Consider the following 24,892-nt stretch of genomic DNA (forward strand, 5'->3'; position numbering starts at 1 on the left):
AAACAGTTTCATGAAGAGTTCTGAGACTGACTACTGCAAGGATTTTGCATGAAAATTAGGTAATAAATTAGTCCATGTATCAAATGATGTACATATAAGATGATCAACATAACAAATAGCAGTTAAAAACAATCCCTGTAATGCAACACGATATAAAAATGGATAGAAATGCCCCAGAGACCCTACAAGCAGGGAGCAAAAATATATGCTTCATATTTAGGGCTGTCCTCCCCCTCTTCCCCCAAGGATTTGTCATCACTCAAGTATCATGGATAAATCTGCTACGCAAACTGAAGGACACACACTGCTAGGCTTTAGAAAACCAGATCTCAGGCACTGCAAGAAACCCACTTAATGTCATTACCTTGAGCTCTGTGGCATCCTGATATTGGACATTTACAACCTAATGCTGAGTACCCAGGGGCTCCATACATCTCAAAATGAAGCAATTGAGCCTTAATGGCAAATATATGTGCTTTCATGGGATTGCTTAAAAAAGGCTTCATGTCCCTTAAGGCAGGGACGATACATCCACTCTCAAGCAAGCACTGAGTTCAGAGCAAGGTCTCTGCAGTATGCCAAATCCCATCATCCCAGGCCTCTCCTGGGCCATGGAGATGGCATGGTACTACCCCGAATCCACCCACCGTCTCTTTCTGCATCAGCAAGGAACCCAACGCTGCCTGAAGCACCATCTAGTCCATGTCTTGGTGGTACTTGCTGTGAGTTTCTGTGTGTTTAATGCCACAGCTTGCAGTAGCATAGCTGTGACTCAAGGGATCCATGACCTCAATTCAGCCAATCACATGTTGTTAATTAAAGCAGAATTATATTTCAATCAGCTAAAGTTGATTTGTGTAAGAGTTAAGCATTTGAGGAACCAGCACATTAAGACTCTCGGGTCTAAAGAAGCTGCTAACCTAGGGAGAGTAAAAGAAGTGTCTGCAAGTGCAAATGTACCAGGGCAGTTATCTTCCATTTGCTTCCCCCCCGCCCAGTGACAAGCTCACCACTGCTTAGGGAACCTGATGCTGCAGATGCTCAGAGAAACAACTGCCCCAGCCCAGGCTTGGGGTTTCCACTCTGCAGAGGATTTAGCTGCAGAGAGGCACAAATCACTTCTGAGCAGCAGACTCCCAAACCTGTATCAGCCACGCGCACTGGCATACACCTATGTGAATTGCTGCTACCCCAGCAGCTGTGAGATCCTCCACAAGCTCAGGGGCACTGTAAAGACCAGAGGCTCATTCTGCTGAGCAGCAACACCATTTCTGTACCACACCTCCCCCAGCTAAGATACAGGAGCACAGAAGATGACAAGCAAGCACTCAAAGAGACTGCAAAGAGCTCCCACCTAGCAGAATATACCTGTTCCCAGCCTGCCTTAATGAACAGGGCCTGCAGATTAACAGTCCTCCCAAAGGTACCAACACTGCTTTTTCCTTTCCTTCTCCAGAGATTTCTATACCCATTTCAAAGTTTCAGTCAGGTGGATTGAAGTTTGGCCCAAGTTCTATGCAGCATTTGGAAGTGCTGAGGCAGAGGTTTACTGGATCGATTTTGGTCATTATTATTATTTGTACAGCTTTATGAAACAGGAACTTTTTGTTTTTAAGGGGGGCAGTTAGTCTGACATGAGTTGATGGTTTTTTTTCCGTTCAACCTCCTGCCTTATCATCCCTCTGAAAGAGCTATCAGGACCCTGACTTTTCCCCATTAACTGCTCTCTTTTCCCTTATGTGGTTTGTTTTCCTTTCCTCTTTGCTTGGTCCTGCATCTGACTGGACCTGAACTGTTTCCATGGTCTCAGAAGAGACCTTTAAAAACCTATAATGCTAGGTACAGAAGAGCTTTTTCAGCCAGACTCACGCAATCTCAGGACATGCAAGATCCAGAATGACACCCAGCCACCACTGAAAAACACAGCAGCTTAAAAAGCTTCCAAAAGTAGTTTGTCAAGGTAAGTACCAGACACAATTAAGCTGTTCACTATTTCTGAAACTTGACCTTTCCCTACAGATGTTCAGAGGAGCCTTCCACTTGCCTATAACACACAAGCACCCCTGCGTAAAAAGCACATCCTAACACTTCTTAGCATTACCCATCAACATAAACTGCACTATGGAGTTAGGGGATGCTTGTGCTCCTAAGGCATAGTGATTTACGCTACAGCTTCCACCGAGGTCACAGTACAATGCTGGCATTCAGTTTCCTGTGTTGTCTCACAACAACCTCTATTCCCTATTGTCACTTTTCACTTTCCAATAGCCAGGCCTGCAGGCATTTGTTTGCCCCACAGCTATACATTTTACTGAGTAAAAAAATATTTATTTTTAAAACACTCAAAATCCCTGCACTGCACTTACACAAAGCAGCACTCTGATTTTGCCCAGATTAGGAATTACATACTCCACTATGCTAGCAAGGAAAATGTCCCTGAGAAGACAGGCACAGAGCAAGAGAGGAAGCATCAAGGGCAAAATAAGCTAGCTTGTTAAGGTCCTGACCAGTGGCCAGCAAGCCAACTGGTTAACATCAAAATTAACAAAGCTTAGGAAAGGGCCATATTTGACACTGTTTTAGCCAAAGCACTAAGCTAGGCACAGCAATGCTCTGGTAGTCAAAGCACAGCCACAAGAAGGCAAGTGTCTTTGAACTCAGAGCACCCAAGGACAGATGTCATGCTGGGAAAAACCTGTGTTTGGAAATATGACAAACCACCCTAGACCCTTTAGGCACAATATAACAGAGATTAACCAAGGAGTGATTTTTAAGACAAAGCCAGACCCAGAAAAGGAATAAATTTAGTTTCTGCAGGGTAGATGTTGCAGGCTCTATGCAGCTGGTTAATTCATTTGTGTTACTTGGATGTGCATCACGCTTCGCCTATAGTTGTTCCTCCAGAACACATGTCCTCATTCTTACCTCCTGTCTGCTGCCTGTCTTGGACACCAGCAGGCATCTCAAAGGACACCAGGAAGGCAGTTGAACCATGCCCTCCCTAGAAAATGAATGGCTCTGATGAAATAAAGAATTGTTCTTTATCTTTTTGGTAAACAGTAAGTATGAAACTGCAAGCATGACCACAGAACGTATGCTGGAAAGTATAACTGCAAACAGAGCTTGGGAGAGGATGCTAATCACAACTGTATAAAACATTTATCCTGCCATTCCTGACTGTGAACACATTAATTCACTTTTCACACCTATTTTTATTAACTATCCTAATTCAAAAGCGTGCTGCTCACTGCTCTTTCCTGTAGAAATCCTGGTTTCAAGTCAGATCACTTATCCGAGGACCCAAGATATGGATTTAGGTAGCTCCACTGCAAACCAAAGGGTGTGCAAAACCAACCTGACCGTCCAAACGCAACAAGTGGTCTCCCTGTGGAAATGATAGCAGCATGTACTTGAGAGAGCCATCTTTCAAGTTCAATTTACTATCAAGTACAATTTACTTTGTGGCCTTCTACCAGCAGACTCTGAATGCTGACAGCAACTGTGAACATGGTGTAACCGTGTGGCCTTTTAGGTTTTGTTTCTTTTAAACTGGCTTACTTTTTCTTCCCTGAAGTCCTCTTATAGGGATAGCTAAAAGGGAAATACACAGGCAGTTAGTTATTCCATATACAGAATGTTACCTACACTGGGGATATACAGCAGCAGCCACCTTTCCTATTTCATAAGCAGTCAGTAAATGGTGGAGTCCAAGACTACAAAACATGCACTGTTCTTGATACACAGTTATCAGTAACATGCAGGATTAAAAAAAACAGCTCAATGTTAAAAGCTGTCAGGCCATAAGATGCATAGCAGGTATGAACCAGAGCCTCCTTTCCCCAAAATCTAAAAATTGGATGTTTACCTAGAACCTTACAATTGTACAGGTGATAACATATTCTTTTTCTAGTATTGTAGGGTTTTGTCCACAGTGTAATTGAAAGTATTTCTGTTAACGTATCTTTTCCATAATCAGGAACACAGAAAACATGTTCTGCAGTAAATACCATACTTTTTATTTTGATGTCTATAATGGATAGATACTGCAAAGGAAAAACTGCTTTCTTAAGAGGACATCCATTTTAATTTTGTCAAAGCTGCTGGTTAAAATCAGAGGAGGAGCTGACCATCAGTATAAATCTGACTCGTTTATGATTTGCTGTTAAGTTTTACTGTATTAGAGGGCTATTCTACCTAAATGACTGTTATTTTAGAATACCAGGTTCTATCTAAAAGAGTGACACTCCTGATCCCCAAGAGCCAGACTCACTGCTGCCATTTCTCTACTGGGTTGAACTTGATTATTCGTAACCAGCTATTAAACTGCCCTCCTGGATTTGCTTGGAGATTAGCGGCAGGCTTGCATCTGGTATACGGTAGTTGCATGTAGTGGTGGCACACCCCAAAAAAAGAGAAGACTTGTACTTTTGATTCCCCTTTGAATAACATTTTCAACAAGGGAGAAACAAGGCACTGGGTGAGCCAAAGGCTGAGGAACCGGGAAGTAGAGGAGGCTGCTGTCTCTGCACAGTCCCCCACAGCTCTGAAGTGAGCAGGGAGGATGACTGCCCCAGAATAAGAAAATCTGCAGCTCTCTAACACCGAGAGTCCCACATTTCAGGGACCTTCCTAATTGTGGGTCTACCCCATGCTCTGGAAGGAGGGCGGTGGTGTTCAAATAAAGACAAAACAGGAAGCAAAAATGTTTAAGAAATGTGCCCGCGTTTTAGAGATGTTCTGGTGAGCCTCACCAAAGGGGGAAAAAACCTCCCACAAACAGACAATGGCACTAGCATCACCCACATCCTCCCCTAGGTCTGGGGATGTGCTTGGCTCCTGCTGTTCGCACCACAGAGATTCCTAAAATGTAGGTGAAACTGATGAATACATAGAGACAGAGAAAGAACAGGTAGGTGGTGTAATAACATATGATGTGTTTACTTTGAAAGCTAGACTAAGAAAATTCTCTTGAGACAGGAGGAGAAAGCATCCCCCATGATTTAAAAACCAGTTCTGGGCCACCGGCAGTTTCAAAGACATCTGGAGCTGGTGTTTGGTTACCTCCAAGACTCTCCAAATAAGAGATCAGCTGGATGGGTACAGTAGATCCCGGAGAAAATGCAGCACCTGAGGCCAAGAAAGGCAAGCTTGGTTGTCTGGGGAGGGTCCTGGTTGTCAGTCAGCTCCAGTGGCAAGCCCCTGACTACCTGCAGGAACTGCTGCTTGAAACCCATTAGGGCTTAACACATGCTAGGCATATTGATAACATCCTATGGCTCTGCTGTCTACAAGTCTTTTCTGCTTCTCAAATTCATTTTTGAAGCACTGATTCTCAGAAAAAAAGGTTAGAAAGCTGTGAGTGCTCATAAAATTCTCTGAAAGTTGACATCAATACAGTCCTTCTCAAGAAGCAGATACAGATAATTTCTCTGGAGGAAAAAGAAGTTTCCTCAAAACACAGATCTTATACTGCACTGTGCTCATGGTGCTTGGTGCCCCTGTTATTAATGGGCTCTATTATATTTGTTTAGCCACATTACTGATCAGCAATATTAACATTAGCTGGTTTGTTTAATAACCAGTCATTTGTTTGGCATCTTTAAACTGGGTTGACCTCATTCAGAGAAAGTCAAGCCTCTTGAAAACACCTTTTCATTAGACCACAAGTAAAAGTATCCTGCCCTAAGAAGAGTTCAGGAGGATTTTGTCTAAAGAATGAAGCATCCTCAGAGCAAATGTAAATTCTTCCAGGGTCTTTGAATTACATACCTCCAAAACACTTCAAAACAAAACAAACAAAATCCCCCACAAAACCACTTTCAGTTTTCCAGTATTTGAATAATGAATTCTATTAACAGAAGGAAGAGAAGGACAAAACAATTCAGAAGCCCTGACAGAAGTACACTGTTATTTTAAACAGTGTCCTCTCAGGAAAACATTATTTCTATCATATTCCTACGCATCCCAAAGTGGAAAATATAATCTCTGGATTGAATATTAGTAATTTTCCACGTAACTGCTGGAAACAGTTAATGGACTCTTTAATGGACTTTAAAAACACTCCTTAATGGACTGTTCTCAAAACTGTTGTCTTTCCTCACCCCCGCTATCCAAGGAGTCATACAACTAAAACTGTCTACTTTTTCAGATTTTTCTTCCAGGTATGTTTCTCCCTTTGGTCCCTAACATTTATTACTGGAGGAAGGGTTGGAGAGCACTGAGCTGCAAAGACCCCATGCAATGCTCTCCTCCCATGCAGATGCAGTGGCAGTGAGGAACCCTAACCGCACTCAAAATCTCGGATCCCTAGGATGGGTGCCACCAGGGCTTGCTGCATAACTCCCCAAATCAGGAGGGCTTCCCTTCACCCATGCTGGCACACAAAGACAACAAGGAATGAAAGACTACACTAAGAAAACTGGAAAAATCTACCACAGGAAAGCACCACATGCCTCTGGAACAGATGGCATGAGGCCATTGGGGTAACATGTTCACAGAAGGGAGGTTTAAAACCATATCAGAAATCACAAGAGAGCCAAGATATCACCAGTCCTCGCTTTCTGAGATTTCTTCTTCTTGCCTATTCCTAAATGTGGGGGCTCACATCTACTCTGTGGCCTCAGAGGGGCTAGATATGGCTCCCTGGGAATGTCTCAGGTTTTCAGACAACCACCACTAACAAACATACTGGATGTATTTTCTGCTTCTGGGAAACTACTTCTCTGTCCCAAGTATGGCAGAAAGGTGCAAGTGGATTTCACCAAGCAGCAAGTGCTACTCTATTTCCTTCAGCACCTCCAACCCCACCCAGTGCTGCAGCACCCAATATTTTGGCAAGTGAGGTAACTCCTATAGCCTAACCTAGCACGGTGAGAGGTGGATGCTTGCCAACTGGCACCACAGTAACTCACGTAATGCTTGGGAAAGATACGGAAGAGGCACAGTTTATTATCATGCAAAACACTTAACTGTTCTTGACACTGCCTCGGAAAAGAAAGTTCAGTTCATTTACTCAACTTTTATTTCACCTCTTATTTATTGCCCTTCAAACATCCTTGAAGATATATGAACTTGCCTAGGGATGGCACACTATTAAAATCTAGAAGGCTGGAGAACCTAAGGACAACTAGAAAATTTGCCCCTAAATGAGTCAGTGTGGAGATACTTGTAAAAGTTACGAGTCATCCTGGCATCCATGGCAACTCTACATTTGACTTCTTGAGCCCTCTTCTATCGTATCAATTGTTAAGTTCATTTTTTTAAGGAAACTGGAAACAATGCAGCATTTTTATCGGAGTGGAGGTAAACTCAAGGTAGTCAACAATCCTAAGAGATGGATGTCTGCAAGTTGCAAAAGCTGGACGTTGGATGTTTTTAGAGTCTATAAATACTTACACAGGCATCTTAAAATCAGTGATCCAAGCCAGTATAACAGGTCCTATGTCCTATTCAGTGCTCTCCAACAGTGACCGCAGGGATAAGAAAGAAACTTCTCTACAACTTTGCTCTTGAAAGGCAATTCTGAGGTTTTCTAGGACTGTTTTTGAACCTCTTTTCTTATAGAGACTGAACTTGGATATCTGGATGTCTTTTCTGTACCTGCCTGTTTGTCATATACTGGTTGCTGGTATGGTAGAGATACTTTAAAAAAGCCCTTTATTCTGCCTTAGAAGAGAGGTGAACTCTAAGGGTTTTATGAATTGTTTTTAATTTTATTTTATTTTTTTAACAAGGAAACTCCCCATACTCAGCAGCTAAAGTTCCCCTTTATTTCCACAGTGGTTACTAAGGGAGCTAGTTTTCAGTAAATGTAAATTTTCTACCCGCAGCTTCTCATTGCCAAACCTGGGTCAAGTACAAATACAGAAGGATCTGACAAGCTCAGCATTAAGTTACCTAAATGCCTCCTGTTGATAGCTTCTCCAGAAAATGCTATCAATGATATCACATACATATCAAGTATCCCAAGAAACAGCATTAACCCAAACAGCAATTTTAGTAAACTGAAACCTTTCTCATTTGCATGTGAAGAGGTGACTTCATGAAAATTTTCCCTTTTAACAGCAAAGGTTTGTTACATATAAAAAAGAAGATCAGAAGATTCATTATATGCCACAAAGTGCTTCTGGCTGCGATTTTGAAGCTCCCTACACATTAAAATAACTCACTATTGTCATAATCATGCACAACTGACATGTTATGTGGATTTAGACTGCAGTAGCCTCCAAACAATATATAATTTGTGTGCTGTAATAACAAAACCACTTAAACCAGAAAACAATGTATGCCAAGCTTGTTTAGCCCCACACACCTTTATCACTTGCTTTATACCCAAGCCAGTATAGAGTCCGTTAACTGGAATAAATGAGAGCTCTAGAGTTTTAAAAATAATACAGATGTGCTGTACATCAAAGCAGAGCTAGTGCAGAAGTCATCACTATTGCTCAAATAAATAATTATCCCAGGCTTGCAAAATATGAACTGCCATGGTTTCAGCTTCTGAGTTACTGTATGGAACTGTTGCACAAAAAAACCCAAACCAGAGAAATTAAATGACCCAAGGTTTGGGAGGCCTTCTGTAAAAGAATTCCATCAAATGACTGGGGCAAAGGGGGGACACTCAGAGTTTTGTATTAGAAAAGTAAAAATCTTTGCTGAACATAAAAATCATTGTTCAGAAAAGTTTGTTGTGTGCAGGCAGCTATCAATAGTTTAGCATCTCCAGGTAATCATGTACTTCTCACAACATGCACCCACTGATTAGTGAAGAACAATTATTTAAAAACTAGAAAAGGTGCAGTTAGCCTATTTGTAGGATCCTGTCTGTAGCATTTGCTGGTCCCTTTCCTAAAGCAGCTTCCCCACCACTAAAGCACCACTAAATCACATCTCTTCTTCTAGCCACCAGCTGAGAAGAGTGAAGCAGCATGTTTCCAGACCAGTGGCTGTGAGCAGCCTTTACTTGCATACCTGTTTCATCAGGCGAGCTCGGCGAGGCACTGTCCTGCGACAGCGTAGTCCAGCTGGAGTCCTCATCACTTGGGGCCAGGTTTTGAATCCTATGGAGGGCACAATCTGTTTTGGCCCCTGTTTTTGGGTGGTCTTTCTTAGTCTCAGGGCTTGATGACACTGCAGCAACTTGGCCATCCTCTGGGCTTGATGGCTTGTTTTGTTTCCGGGGCAAGCCTTCCCCATTGACAATAATGGTAGATGCCTGGCTGTTGCTTTGTGCAGATTTATCTTCCATCGTAACAAAACTCTGCTCTAGCTCTCTAGCAGATGTCTCTAGATCTGCATAGTAATTCAGGAAGCTCTTGGTCCTCCTTGGCTGTGAGGGTAGTATTTCACAGCCAGAGGAATCCTGCGGGATCGGCTCTTTGCCTTCAAACTTCTCAGAAGTTACGTTTATGCCTGCAGTGGCAGGGAGGTTTTTGTTGGGATCTTGCTGTCCCTGCTCGGCGGCTTTCCTGAGCTGGTTTTCTCCATTCTTTACCAGCTTTATATTGGCAGAGCCGTTCCCCAGAAGGGGCTGTGCTGCTGGATCAGAAAGACCCATGGCTGTCTGAATGTTAGTCAGCGCATATTTTTTCCTGCACTTTGGAGGAGTGGTGTTCTTGGTCTCTGTGTGCCTAATCTCTGCATTCAGAAGTTCATTGTGAGAGGAGCGCAGGTTGAGCGTGTTGGGTGGGGTGGCAGGGCTGTTGCGGTTCACAACGTCCGTCGTGCTGCCGCTTGCCATAAACACTGCCAATGCGTCCACGCCAGAGTCAACTAGAAAAGCAAAAGAGACAGTCATGAAACAGACTAATTCATTGCATAAACTATCCTGTTAGGGCTTCTGGTACAGGGATGCAGCACTTTACATAATTGGTTTACAGCAGGAAAATTACAACAACCTAAGTGGGTAAGACAATAGACAAAAGCTGAACTTATTAAATAAGGAAAAACAGAGGCGGGGGGGGGGGAATCATTGGGACCATGAAGCTGAGAATAACCAGGAAGCTTGACACTATACAAGGCAGTTTCAGGGCAGTTTTCCATGTCTCTGTTTCAAGCAGGCTTAGGGACAGAAGAGGTGCCCTCTGCAAATGTCTGAATCCAGAAGTCATCATAATTTCATTCTAGTATTTCATATCTACCTATGATGACAAGGGGAAGAACTCCTCAAGTCCTAAGCACTAGGAAGAAAAAATTGTAAGAAATTTCTAAGAGACACAGGCAGATGCTGCTCCTTTTTCAGCGAGGGTAGAACTCAAGTACCATTAATTTTAAGCCTGACTGGCCAGTCAGCTGTTGTCTCCTAACACCTGCATTTTCTCTGCTCTTTGTCTGTCTTTCTCTCCCCTTCCCTGTGTTTTTTCTTTTATTTTGAGGTGGAAAGTAGAGAGTCAGAAGGTAAGTGATGTAAACAGTAGATTATTTCAAAAAGATGCATTTCATTTCTGGAGGGGGGAGGAATCCCCTGGCAAAATATCCTGCTCTAATTCAATCAGCTTTAAAGAAAGGGCTACTCCAGAGAGGAAGATGGGTCACTATTTCTACAGCTCACAAAGTTCAAGCTTAAGGACAAAGTGTACATCCTAGGGCACAGTACACGTATTCCACCACTAAATAAAACCATTAATTTATCTATTTGTAGGCAAGTTTTTTAATTTTGTTAGCCAGGGGTGCAGCTCACATTTTGAAAAAGTATTTAGTTTATTGAGGGAACAGATTTTTAGGCTATGAAAAATAATCAGACAATATATACTTTTTTTTTAAACTGTAATTTGTTCCTGTACTATTTCTGGCTCTCACTAATCTGCACAACTGTGTGAACACCTCACTTTACATACTATAACAGTCACTGTTGACACCTAGCAACCAAATTAGAGGCCAATTAATAAATCACTCCCATCTGCCACAGCAGGAAACACCCTTGCTGTTGTTCCTAATTCTCAGGTATCACTGACTGCTTATATTGCACATAAAAACGTGTTTGGGGCTTACCCAGGAATGAAAAGCTGTAATTTGAGCTAGCCGATGACAGATCAGTCCAGCTGAGTAATGCTGCATCACTGTGTGTTTGATATATAACAGAATTGATGGCTGTACAGATTTACAAGAGATTAAATATGTGGGTTTTAAAAGAACATATACATAAACACAGGATGAACAGGAGCACTCCACAATGTTACCTAAATGCACACACAGTTGCTAGTGTTCCCTTGTCTTTGATGTGCTGTCAAAGCTGCACACTTCCAACCATCACCCTGGTTCATTTAAAACCAAGCAGAGCAGCTATACTCTTTGCGCCCTGAATCACCCACCAAGAACTTCCAAAACTTGCTCAAACCAGAATTTAAAGTAGACTTTACGAATGTTCATGTCTGCCATTTTCTCAAGCCCCAGTCAGTCAGGTCTAGACCAACTACAAATTCTTTGGAAGACAGGTCACCTCATGCACACTACGAAAAAGCCACCAGCTTAGGTAACAGTCACAAACATCCTAGAAACAATTTCAGCTCTAGCCACAAAAGACTTACAAAACACAACTATCACATAATCTTCATGTATGACAACAAAACACATTGCTGTCTGCAACTAACCTAAATCTAACCAAGTATAATGAAAGCAAGGTCACATCTGATGTTACCAAAGCACATGTTTTAATCAAAACCATGAAATGGGCTGTGTTTATGGAGTGGCTGCTTTATGTTTTTCCAAATCCATTAGAAGTCTGGAAGTTACATTAAAAAAAAAACAGACATTAGGGCAGGATAATTTTGACCCACTACCTGACCTTTAGAATCTGTTGAATCACGCGGTATCTACGGATTTCACTAGATTGTATTTTATTTTATGCTTCAGCAAATTAAAACAAGCATTTCTGGTTTCCATCAATAAATAAAACTGCCACAATCTGGAACAAGACTGAAATTTATTCTTCTCCTTTGTTACAAGTGAGCTGCTTCATGCAATGTTTGTCACTATTTTTACCACTAAAAATATTTCTTAGAAAAATAATCTTCCTAGATAAAGCTTACATATCTGCCTGCCAGATTATCTTCAGCCAGGATCCTGCTGTTCACATTTTGCTTATCAAAAAATGTTGTAAGAATAAGCACATAGAAACATTGAAAAAATGTATTATGTTTTATTAATCTGCTCAAAAAGCTCCCCAACTGATTTATGAAGAACACTGCCACTGATCCATGACTGAGCCAAAGCTCCACAAGTCTTTGTGACCCAAGCAGTGTTTGCAAACTGGGTGCTAAGTTGGTTTGGTGTATGATCAAAATGAACCTTTCACTAGACACCATCACCCTCCTGGCCTCATTTCAAATGATCCACTTATCACAGAATCATAGAATAGTTAGGACTGGAAGGGACCTTAAAGGTACCTAGTTCCAACTCCCCTCCATGGGAAGGGACACCTTCTATTAGACCAGGTTGTTCCAAGCCCCATCCAAAAAATGATCAATGAACATGCAAAAAGTATGACAAGTTGCGCACAGGGAAGAGTGGACTTCTCTCAAGAGACAGGTGCCTGCTCACTAGCCATCACCCTGCACTCATAGCCAGGATCTGGGATGTACGCAGCCAGCTTCCCTCGATTCTTGGAAGCAGATACAAAGAAAAGCAACAGAAGAGGCAAAAAGAGAAGAAGAAATACAGATGTGAAAGGGCAGGACTTGCACCTGAGGAGCAGAAGTTGCTACCAGACCAGGACTAACTGAAGTGCTGGAAAACACCTGAATGCAAATGCAAAATTTTGCAAAAATTTGAATGCAAGGAAATGCTTAAATGCACTGAAGAAAATCTAGACTGCACAGTAGAACAGCACAAGGAAGAAGACCAACAGCCTGTCCCTCCTCCTTCATAGAAGACAATGTGATACTCAAAACATGTCACTTTTCCCAGGGGAAGCACGTTCCAACTTTATAATTGAAAACTTCAAGGAAATGTAACTTCTTCCTGTGCCTTTAATTTCAAGACTGAAATCCCAATCACCGACCTCCCCTATCTTCTATTTTGTCCCTCCCAGTGTCCCTGCCTCCCTCACCCCAGGGGTTCCTAACACATGTTGTTGCGGTGCCCCTCACCAGCCAACCAACACCCTGTGCCAGGGGTTCCAGGGACCTCGATGCAGGCAGACCCTGTCCCCCCTCCTCGGGAAGTTCCTCATGCTTCCTGGCCACCAGCAAGGACAATGATACTGGCACAGGGCACCCTTCCTTCAACTGCTTTCTGCTGAAAAGCAAACGCAAATGGACAAGCAGACCAGGAATCACTGAGTTGATACGTGTATCTCAGCTAAAGCAGATGAAGAGTGGTAAGTTGTGAGTGAGTAAAAATAGGGTATTATAATAAAAAAATATTGGACTGGTGAAAAACTAAGAATAATTAGAATGTTATGATTACTGGGAACAATATTAAAATGTTGGTGCTTAAAGACAGCACTTAAGTAGGTAGAAGATCTGTCATAGCAATTCATTAATGGGTTTAGCTTGCTTACTTTTAAAAACAAATACTGTCTCAACTGCGTACTTCTAACATTTAGATACATGCCTACAGATATAGATTAATATACTTTTGCTACTATAACATGTTTAACACAAAGTAATCTAAATTTTCTAAGCATCATAATAATACAAATAACACTATTACTTCAATGGCTTTATTGAGGTTTTTCAATCTTGTCATAAACCTTACAGAGCTGGAAAGAGGAAAGAGAAAATGCCATTGCAAACAGAAAACAGTGCATGATTGAGTTGTCTTTACCTCTAATAGGACATTTTTGCATTGTATTGTCTATAGGAATACTTTGTTAAAAGTTGAATACAATCTATTCAAAAAGCACTGTTAAAAAGAAAAGAGTGCTGGCTCTTTTATGGATAAGTGCAAAATGAAAGTGAAATATGGGCCTGGGAAGGAGGAAAAGAAGAGAAAAGTTTCACATATTTGCATAGCAGAATCTTTTAAAGGGCATCTGACCTGGAAGTACTTCTGACATGGCTCACGGGGCGTCAGCAATGCATCAGGAAATAGATTATAATTTGAAATCTGAAAAGAGGGATCATTTAAGAATTAAAACCAAAGGAAAACACAAAATAAAACTACCACATTTCAGAAGTTCCTGAGACACGTTAAGCATTCTAAACAAACCCTGGAACATAACAGTGAGGATCTTTTGAGCTTTCAGTGATATTTGACAGTGATTAAAGTATGGGAGAGGCTAGTTTACACCAATTAAAAATAATGACATTTTTCTTAATGTACGCTTGAGGACCACAAGTTCAGTAATTTCTCCAGTTTTAATCAACATATTCTAGCAAAAACTTCATGACATTAGAAAACACTGGGTTTTCCCCCATGACCCAGCTACAGCATGCTTGGGAAACTACAGCAGAACTGGTAAAAAGAAACAGAGCAGTCAGGCATGTTCACATGAAAGTTTGCAGGATGAGATCCAGGATGTGAAACCAGGAAGCATAGGCTGCAGGGCTGATCCCACAGAAAGGAATCATAAAAAGCAAGCTAGCAGCAAGCTCTTGTACAGGACTCCTTCCTGGTCATCTTCTCTCAAGGAAACCATTTTGCCTTAGTCTGGTTTGGATGTGAATACACTGGGAGACAAGGCACTTCTATGCACTTATGACTCCTTCTGCCATTATGGTTAGGAAACATAGGAAAGAAATAATACAAACCTTTTCATAAAGCAGATTTCCTTTAATCTGTTAAGTACAGAACATTTAATGACAAGCTCATGTTATAGGGACCTGTACACTTTGGCTGTAGTCAAATCCTAAGCAGCTAGAGACAACACCTCCGTTATACAAGGACTGTAACTCAACACTAGCTAACTCCCTCCGCTTCAAAGGAGGGATTCCAATGCTAAAACATTAATTCTTAATTAAATACACTAACACACTATGTTCTTACACCTGCATTCATTTTTTGACTAAGACCAGCTAAATGGTAATAGTTAAACAAAATGTCAGCCAAAAGCATCCTAATAAAGTCTAGATTAACATTAATGCAGCTGAAAGCTAAATCAAGACTAGAAACTTTCTTAGTGTCAAGTGCCATTGTACTCCTTCTTGCCTATGTATATAAACAAATTCCAGAGGATGTTAAACACTTTCAGAAGGAAAAGGGAAGGAAAACACTTGAATAAGGTGCTGTTGTAGATCAGAGCAGGCGATGATGTTGCTACAGCCAGTGGTTTTCTTTTTGCTGCTCCCTCCAGCATTAACGTCTCTGCTGGACTGAGCCTGGAAACTGGAGAGAGAAAGCTTAACAAAGCCAGGAAAGCAAATTCCGACAGTGGGCAAAGCCATTTTGGGAATGCAAGAGCAGGAAAGGAACAGGGCTGCAAACAGCTTGCACATGTGCTCTCAAACCCATCTGCAGACTCTTCTATAAAAACCTCAGAGTTGCTGAAGATAGAAAGGACCTGTCAAGATCATCTAGTCCAAGAACCCTGCTCAAGCAGGGAATCACTGCTGCCCTGTCTGCTCCACCCTGGTTCTGTCCTCCCATCATGACAAAACCATCACTTCGACCTGCTTGCAAAAGGCAGATTCTCTTATGTCCACCTACTCCCGCTTTCCTTAGTCCTACTGAAATCACTGTCCAGTAACCAGCTTTCTGTCCTGCCTCCCCAGAAGGCACCTTCTGCCAGCTCCTGCTGCTACAATAATGACATTTTTTCCTTTTAGAGCTAATCATGCTGCCAACTGACTGCAACAGCCTGGCAGCAGCGCTGTCTCTGTTCTAGTGATGCTTTTATTAATGGAAATCCATAATGCTGATCCGTCTTTAAGTAATATTAAGGAAAAAACAACTTTAGATCCTGCAATGAGTTCTAGCACACAAGTAGAGTGTGCTTTCACATTTGCATTTTTGCCCTCCCACTTCCCACACAGCCAAATTCCTCATCCAGCAAAAAACTCAGAGACAAGATGCCTCTCAGAATCAGATTCTAACAGCTACAAAAGAAAAACAATTAAAATTACAGAAATAAACAGGCTAAAACCTTTGCTACTTTACTTACAATTTTATCAAGATAGATATATCTAAATAATCAGTGTGTATTTGACTATCTGACTGAAACTCTGTATTGCAGATGACCTGGGTCATCTCACGCTACTAGAGTATTTCTAAATCGAGTGATCAACTGGAGAAATAAAGAGCAATTCTTTCATTTACATAAGGCATAACCATGACATGCAGTCAGAATTAATCCTGCATTTACTAAGGGAACAAATGAGATGGCATACTAAGTCTTTTCCAAATTCAATTTTCTCCCATTAATTAGATTTCTCCCCCTGTGTAGAATGGAACAGTCTGGCAGGAAAAACCAGCATTGTCACAGCAAGAAGATGGAGTGTGTTTTATCTATTGGCTACTTGCAAGCACAGATAATAAGACCTTCTGTCATCAGATCTATACATTCACAGCAACATTTGCTAAGTAAACCTCAGGCATTTTTTCTAATTCTGTTGTGTAAATTAAGCTTCTGAGTCTTAACTTTTTTTTTATTTGATATACAAATTATTCAATCTCTACAATAAAGATCGCACCTCAGACTTATTTGTTATTTACAAACAACACTACTTTAAATGCCCATGCTAACATGGGGCACAAGCATAAATCTCATTCTCTTTTATACAGAGATACAAGCTCAGAAACTGTAACTTAAATTTCTGCAACTAAAATGACCGATAACGCAAGAAGGTCTTGGTCTCCCAATCCTGAAACTTCGGCCTCAAGTTATTTTTGGAGGCAAAAATAACTCTTACCAAGTATGAAAATAAACAATGTGTAATCAGAGCTGATCAGAATCACCCAAACCAAAGCAGGATGAAACCATATGAAAAAGAAAGCTAGGATAAGCTTCTTCAGGGATAAAATAAAATAAAATTTAAAAAAAAAAAAAAGAGGTAACCAAAATGCTCTGTAACACAGGCAAGCCTACCCATAGGCTTAGTGGAGTAACAGAAAGGAATCAACAGCCATGGATTTGGCACCTGACTTAGACTGATTTAGCTTGGTTTAAACTAGGGATTTTTCAGCCCCACATAAATTTAACATTGATCATTCGGTAGCTCCTAAACCAGGAAGCAAGAACCATTTAAAGTATGATCAATTTCTTAACAGGGTTAAGGAAACCTGCGGGGTCCAGTACCAGTTTTCCAGCTGTTCATAATGGCACCAGCCCAATACCACACTCTTTGACCAGGAGACACAAGCAGAGAAAGCAGGGAAGAGATTAAGCATATGTCACAGCACTATTAACAGAAAGAGCAAAAATGGTAACTGACCCCCGTCAGATGCAATGGATGAGTTAAGCTGCAGCACAGATGCTGTGCTGGACAAAAAGAAAAAAAAAAACAAACCCCCAAAAGAAAAGATTATCATCATTTCATTAACCACCTCCCCCACATCTTGCCTGTGGCCCTGCTATTTGCAGCTCACAAACACTCCACTGTCCCTGCAAAGCCTAGAAACACTGCATAGTCCTGAGCACAATCTGCTTCTCTCAGAGCAACCAACAGCATGCACATAATGCAGACATCTCAGCTTCTCTTTTTAAACTAACATATTTTAACAAACTTCTGATGGCCAGCCAGCATGATTTCACCAGCCCTCTAAATTACATTGGATAAAGTTATGGCTGTTAACACATTAAGCTCTTATCAAAATTATCCAGAAATCCTTTTACTCTCAAATTACCTAGACTGGTAGCAACAGTTTTGAGCAACCTGGGGACTTCAACTGCTCAAATATCCGATGGAGGGACAACATAGCTCGACATGATCCAGCATGTACACTATAGCCCAGAAAGCCAACTGTATGCTGGGCTGCATCAAAAGTGTGACCAGCAGGTCGAGGGAGGTAATTCTCCCTCTCTACTTTGTTCTTGTGAGACCCCACTTGGAGTACTGTGTGCAGCTCTGAGGGCTATAACACAGAGAGACGTGGACTTGCTTGAGTGAGTCCAGAGGAGGCTATGAAGATGCTCAGAGAGCTTGAGCACCTCTTCTATGAGGAAAGGCTGAGAGAGTTAGCAATGTTCAGCCTGGAAGAAGAGAAGGCTCAGGGGAAACCTTAAAGCAGCCTTCCAGCACCTGAAGGAGGTGACAGGAAATCTGGAGAGGGACTTTTTACAAGGGTATGTAGTAACAGGACAAAGGTAATAGTTTTAAACTGGAAGAGGGGAGATTTAGACTAGATATTGGGAGGCAATTCTGCACTGTGAGGGTGGTAAAGCACTGGCACAGGCTGCCCAGTGAAGTTGTGGCTGCCCCACCTTTGGACATGTTCAAGGCCAGACTGGACAGAGCTTTGGGCAACCTGGTCCAGTGGAAGGTTTCCCTGCCCATGTCAGGAGGGGTTGAACTAGATGATCTTTAAGGTCTCTTCCAACCTAGACCATTCTATGATTCTATGATTATCACTGCCTCAAAGCTGAGATCTTAAAATGCATTTGAAAAAGCATGGTACACCCAAATATTCTTCTTGTTACTCTAAGATTGTACTCAGTGTCAAATTGGGCTCTAGAGATGAAAACCTGAAAATTAAATAAATAGGAAATAATTTTTCAGTAGACTCTCTACTATATGAAAAGAAATAAAAATGTGTGTATCAAATGTTTCAACATAGATAATGAAAACCTCCAATTTCAATTTGTGTTTGCAAACTCAATTGCCAACAGTAAATTGAGACCTGTCAGCAGAGTAGAGGGGCAGGATCACCTCCTTCGACCTGCTGGTCACTCTCCTTTTGATGCAGCCCAGGATACAGTTGGCTTTCTGGGCTGCAAGCGCACACTGCTGGCTCATGTTCATTTTCTCATCAACCAACCTCCCCCAAGTCCTTCTCCACAGGGCTGCTCTGAATCTCTTCTCTGCCCAGCCTGTAGCTGTGCCTGGGATTACCCTGACCCAGCTGCAGGACCTTGCACTTGGCTCGGTTGAACTTAATGAGGCTGGCACTGTCCCACCTCACAAGTGTGTCAAGGTCCCTCTGGATGGCATTCCTTCCCTCCAGCGTATCAACTGAACCACACAGCTTGGTGTCATCGGCAAACTTGCTGAGGGCACACTCAATCCCACTGTCCATGTCATCAACAAAAAGTGAGAGTACTAGAAAGTTACAGAGCAGAGCATTAGATTTGGTAAAATGAGACTATCAGGTCTCTCGAGGAAAGGAGATTAAGATTGTGCACACTGACAAGATTGCTTCTGTTCCACACTCATTAAAAACATTCTGTATCTCACCTAAGATTATTATATGTGCACTTTTAACCACACCTGTTAAAACTGTCTTAAAGTTGAATTCACATGTCCTATCTGCATATCCCTTGCTCTCAGTAATGGAATAGGATGTACTTCAGAGCACAGAAAAGGTCTCCACGCTTCTAAACTGTTTTTCAATTAAAACTGAACTAAAATAAAGTTTATTACACAGCCACATGTCAGCAAGGCTGAAGGCTGCCTGCAAACCTACAGATGGTCTTCAACCAAACTTCAATGGGACAAATCAGAAATACTTCAAAACATAAACCAATTTAAAACTAACTGTTGCAGCAGTGCTTCAGCTGACAAAATGCTGAGAGGTTACTAAAATGGCCATACCCTTTAGTAACTCTCCCAGTATAATTATGGTACTAGAATGCAGGAATAACTTTCATCTTGGCCTGCTGTAGCAAGTAGAGCTCCTTGAGAATGCTGTTGAGAAACTTCTACCCAGAGTGCTCATATATAAAACAAAACCACATGCTCATAAATAAAATCAAACTATCGTATTTGCTTCATGGTCCCCATAAACCAAACAGATCAATCCATAATGAAGTGGAAGGAGAGCATAACAAAAAAGCAACTGCAGTGATTGGCATTTATATTAATTACACTGAAGTGTGGCTAAAAGTGGGCTCAGTTTCAACAAACAGCAAACTTAGCTGTAGAAGACACTGAACAAGTGGAAAAGAACCAGCTACTAGTACTACTGGCTTGAATTGCAACAGGGAGTCTTGAGTTCTTAATGCACTAGCCAAAATCCTCTACTCCTGTTTCTTGTATACAAACTCATAGATCTCCACAAGGCACTTCAACAGCAAAGGAACTGGGGCTCCTCTGAAAGGGGACAAACACATGATACAAATCTGGTACCGTGGTGGTTCTCCATGAATATGCACAACCCCAAGCAGAATTTACCAGGAAACCTTCAGCTTCAAAGCACTCTATCTCTTTCACTGTTTCACTGTGAAGAAGAAACGCGCCTGGGACAAGGGTACTATTTAATTATGCTGAGAAATAAAACTGGAAGTGACAATATACACTCAGATTAATACGTAGTTCTTAGAAAAAGCTTTTTGTATTCAGGTTCTGAATCAGCTCCTATCTGCGCAAACTAGCACAGGTTTTGGGGCTTCACCAAGATCACCTAAGAGACCACAGTGAAGTTGCTGTGCAAGTCTCCACATAGCTTCCCAGGAAAGGCAGAAACCTAAACAAGATAGGCTTTAACAGAGAGAGCAATGTATGTGTCATTGGGTGCTTCTGCAATTTTCACTTCATGAATCATCTATATTCCTCCCCAGTGATAAGGTGCAGCTTTTCAGCAACTTTACACTAGCTGAGCAGTGCTAAAGCTTGAGCCTCATTTACACCAAGATATCTTTCCCTGGATAGAAAAGGTAAGATTTAGGGCAGGATTTTGCAGATGTTTTACTGGGATGCTTCTGCCGGGAGTTGCACAGTGGATACACTCCTCCTTGAGGGTCAGAGTGCCTCTCTGGATGAGTTTCATGTTACTCTGGAAGTGGTTCCAAATCAAACCTACAGGCTTGTCACGCCAACTCATTTTGGGCTAACATTTGCAATGGTACTTACTGGCACTGACTGCAAAACTAGAAGTTGGACTAGAGGTTGGATTTCATGATCTTGAAGGTCTTTTCCAACCTAGTTGATTCTACAATTCTAAGTTTGGGGTTTTTTCAGTGGTTTGCTGTTACTTATAATGTTACCATTCTCGCATCTGTTTCCTTATTTTACTGCAGTGACGACTTTTCAGCAGTTTCACTAAGCAAAAGTCCCTTACAAGAGCAGCAGCAGGGGACAGACCCAGAGCAAGTAAGGCAGCAGCTTGGCACTCCTTGGGAAGCTGAAGAAACAAAGGCAGAGGAAGAATTTGAGTGTTCCAGGAAAGAAATCAAACCCCAAGTTTATAAGATCAACCCTGCTCTCTATGCCCTTAAGTATATTTAATTATTTATAAGAGAAGCTCTGGCATGGGAGATGATCAGGAAGAAGTGAGACTCAATCCTTTTCCTTCTGCAGTCCAGGGGAGTGCCTTCCCAGCAGGGATACTCCCTTTCACCCTCATCCTTGATTTATGAACATTTTATCAAAATGGTATTTCCCCAAAGAGGTTTGCTTGGGGAGGAGGGGGAGAGGGGAAGAGTATCACCCTCCATCAGAAGCTTCTGAAATAAAACTCTAGTCAGCTCTAGTAATTACACTGGCAGAACTGTATCAATAAATCATTCCACATGAGCTGTAGTTCGAGTTGTTTTAAGTACGAAACGACCAATAGTTCAAAAAAAGAAATAAAAGTCCACCTCTGCCTGCCACAAACCAAGTGGATGACTTAAGGGTGGGAGACAGGCACTGTCTTCCATGGGCAGTGAGGGCTGCTGGGAAAGCTCCTGGTGCAAGGCAAATGCTGATGTGCCATTGCAGGAACTGCGCCTCCATCCTGGCACACTCCAAAGGTCAGCAAGTGCCGGAAACCACCACCCACAAATTCCTGCATTTCCTCACTTCTGGTGTCTTCTGAAAAAGAGGTTTGCTGGTTTGTTTGTTTTTTTAAGCACTCTCACAAAACTCTGCAGCTCATCATTGCTGGTGTTTAAATCCTTCATGAGCATTTAATGCCAGCAGAATGGCACTGGAACCAATTCCACTCTCTCTGAAACACTTCGCTTAGATTTCAGTACTGTTCAAAACACTGCAAGTAATGAAAATAAAGTATTATGCTGGGGACAGGACATGCACGGACAACCCTTTAAAAAGCTTTTTCCAGACATACAAAACCCTTTTACTATGTGTACAGAAATAAACACTTCAGTATGAAAGAAAATTTGAGGCTACCTCAACAATACTAATTGGTTTTCAGTGCTGTTTACAGGAGAGCTGCTGCAGCCAACACAAAGTTGCATGAGCAAACATTAGAAAAATATATATGACACTCAGGAGAAATTAATGAGAGAAGTCTGTTTACAAAAGCTGGCTCTCAATAGCTGGAAACTGTACAGTCTCAGTCGGCATTTCTCAGAAGAAAAACACAGAGAAGAACCCCAACAAACAAAATGCACACGAGGGAGTGTTAAGCAAGGACAAGCTAGACAGAGCCAGGGATACACTTCTTTGCTTACTGCCAGTAACCAAGAGAAATCACTGCTTTTTTAATTACACTTCTAAAAAGTCTAAACTAGCAGGCACCTATTAAATTCACAGCTTTCTGTTTCACATTTTAAACACCTTGCTATTTTTTTTAACTTTAGCACCTGTATTTCAAAGAGATTTCCTAGCTCTAGGCTTCAAATAAGCTATTTTCTATTTAAACTGTTACATGTTCCCTTGAATATAAAACCTTCTGCATTCTCCTAAGACCATGCACTATTATATTCGTTAGATTTATGAAATCCTTCAACAAAAGAGTCAACGTCATAAATGGATGAAATATCTCACCACCAAAGAAGCAGTACAACTGCCATTTTCAACACAGGATCTATTTTTCCCTTCAGACTTCATGTAGGTATATATGTATGTACAGAAGATAAAAATCAATCAGGGACTAGGGCTTAAGGCTGCACCAAGTCCTTAATGGTACAACATTAAGTTTGTAACAACTGTAAACATGAAATACAATAGCTGAGATGGTGCAATTAGTGATTATTTATGCAAAGAAAACAAAAGCAAAATGATGTATTTTACCAGCACTTTCACTGAGATCTAATCTGCTATCAGAGATTTCATTATGAGCTGCATTTCCCAAAGACTAGGCAATTTCAATACCACTATTGTTGAATGTCCAAAGCACTTACATTAGGCACTGGGAAGTTGCACAAATCATACAGTAACAAAACCAAAAAATAAAGCAAGTTTCCTGGCTTAGAAACCCTGACAGGTTAAGGAAAGGGAACTCTTGGCTTAACAAAAGTATAAACCAATCATGAATGGGGTATTCTGATATCTCAGCCCTAAGACAGAGCTCTGGTGCCGCCTGATTCCGATGCAAGTTTTGGCCCTGGCAGGGGCTAGGAACCCCAGTGTTCCCCCACGCAAACAATTCTACTTGTTCGCTGTCTGCAACTGCTCAATTAGACAAAAGGAAAAGCACCCTAGGCTGTTCTGGTTAAGAATTTAATGCCCATTATTTTTCTCTCTGATAAACTACCTCTACATTAGATCATTTTAAAGCTCTGAGCTTCAAGTCTAGGCATGAGATGTGGGTATCATACCCCATACTACAGCAGGAGGACATGTTTGAATGCTAGTGTTTATATCTAACATCAAGTGGTTCAAACAGATCAGTCCAATTCTGTACTCCAGCACTTGACCACCAGAGACCTGTCAAAACTATAACATCCATTTATTACCCGCATTCTCATATAGACAATATCTTAACGTTAATATCAGAGACAAACTTTTTGGAAAAGTAGTATCTAGGCTGGTTCTAATGCACCATTTTAACCCACATTTTAACTTCATTACATCTATGACTAGTCTTCAGCAGAGAGTAAACATGCTTTATTGCTTCCTAGAATTTAGCTTTAGGGTTCGGGAAAATCTCACAAAGTCAAGTTCTGAAACAAGACATCACCATGCAGTTTCTCACGTCTAATGGCAAGAAGTCCCTGTCCTGCCACAGCTGTAAGTTGTCATTGCTGTTTCCTACTTGCATCAGCCAACACAAATATGTGTGGAGCTGGATGCCTGAGGTAATCAAGGCTTTTAAAGAAGTTTCACAGTTTCACAGTATGCTAGAGACTGGAAGGGACCTCAAAAGATCATCTAGTCCAATCCCCCTGCCGGAGCAGGAACACCTAGATAATGTTACACAGGAATGTGTCCAGGCAGGTTTTGAATGTCTCCAGGGAAGGAGACTCCACAACCTCCCTGGGCAGCCTGTTCCAGTGTTCCGTCACCCTCACTGAGAAGAAGTTCCTTCTCAAGTTTAAGTGGAACCTCTTGTGTTCCAGTTTGCACCCATTACCCCTTGTCCTATCATTGTTTGCCACTGAGTAGAGCCTGGCTCCATCCTCGTGACACTCCCCCTTTATATATTTATAGACACTTATAAGGTCACCCCTCAGTCTCCTCTTCTCCAAACTATAGAGACCCAGCTCCCTCAGTCTTTCCTCATAAGGGAGATGCTCCACTCCCTTAATCATCTTCGTTGCCCTGCGCTGGACTCTCTCCAGCAGGTCCCTGTCCTTCTTGAACTGAGGGGCCCAGAACTGGACACAATATTCCATCCAGATGCGGTCTCACCAGGGCAGAGTAGAGGGGAAGGAGGACCTCTCTCGACCTACTAACCACCCCCCTTCTAATACACCCCAGGATGACATTGGCCTTCTTAGCCACAAGGGCACAGTGTTGGCTCATGGTCATCCTGTCGTCCACTAGGACCCCCAGGTCTCTCTCCCCTACACTGCTCCCCTACACTAACAGGTCGTTCCCCAACCTATACTGGAACCTGGGGTTGTTCCTGCCCAGATGCAGGACTCTACACTTTCCCTTGTTATATTTCATCCCGTTATTCCCTGCCCAACTCTCCAGCCTGTCCAGGTCTCGCTGGATGGCAGCACAGCCTTCTGGCGTGTCAGCCACTCCTC

The 24,892-nt window shown here is 41.9% G+C and overlaps 1 protein-coding gene across 10 annotated transcripts in view; it reads right to left on the reverse strand.

Moving 5' to 3' along the window:
- The window catches only part of APBB2 (amyloid beta precursor protein binding family B member 2), a 199,298-nt gene that overhangs the window by 87,096 nt on the left and 87,310 nt on the right, over positions 1-24,892 (reverse strand). For 5 of the 10 annotated variants that reach the window (XM_062642464.1, XM_062642459.1, XM_062642463.1 and 2 more), the window contains exons 2-3: positions 13,978-14,046; positions 8,971-9,771 (exon numbers count right to left, since the gene is read on the reverse strand). In XM_062642464.1, coding sequence (XP_062498448.1) covers positions 8,971-9,771; positions 13,978-13,996 — 820 coding nt within the window. In that variant the 5' untranslated portion in view covers positions 13,997-14,046. The remainder of the gene's footprint in view (positions 1-8,970; positions 9,772-13,977; positions 14,047-24,892) is intronic. The other 5 variants (XM_062642455.1, XM_062642454.1, XM_062642456.1 and 2 more) reach the window with 1 other exon arrangement.

Source organism: Pezoporus occidentalis, unplaced genomic scaffold (genome assembly GCF_034315485.1).
Source record: "Pezoporus occidentalis ecotype Australia unplaced genomic scaffold, CSIRO_AGI_Poc_V1 ctg71, whole genome shotgun sequence".
Lineage (NCBI taxonomy): Eukaryota > Metazoa > Chordata > Aves > Psittaciformes > Psittacidae > Pezoporus > Pezoporus occidentalis.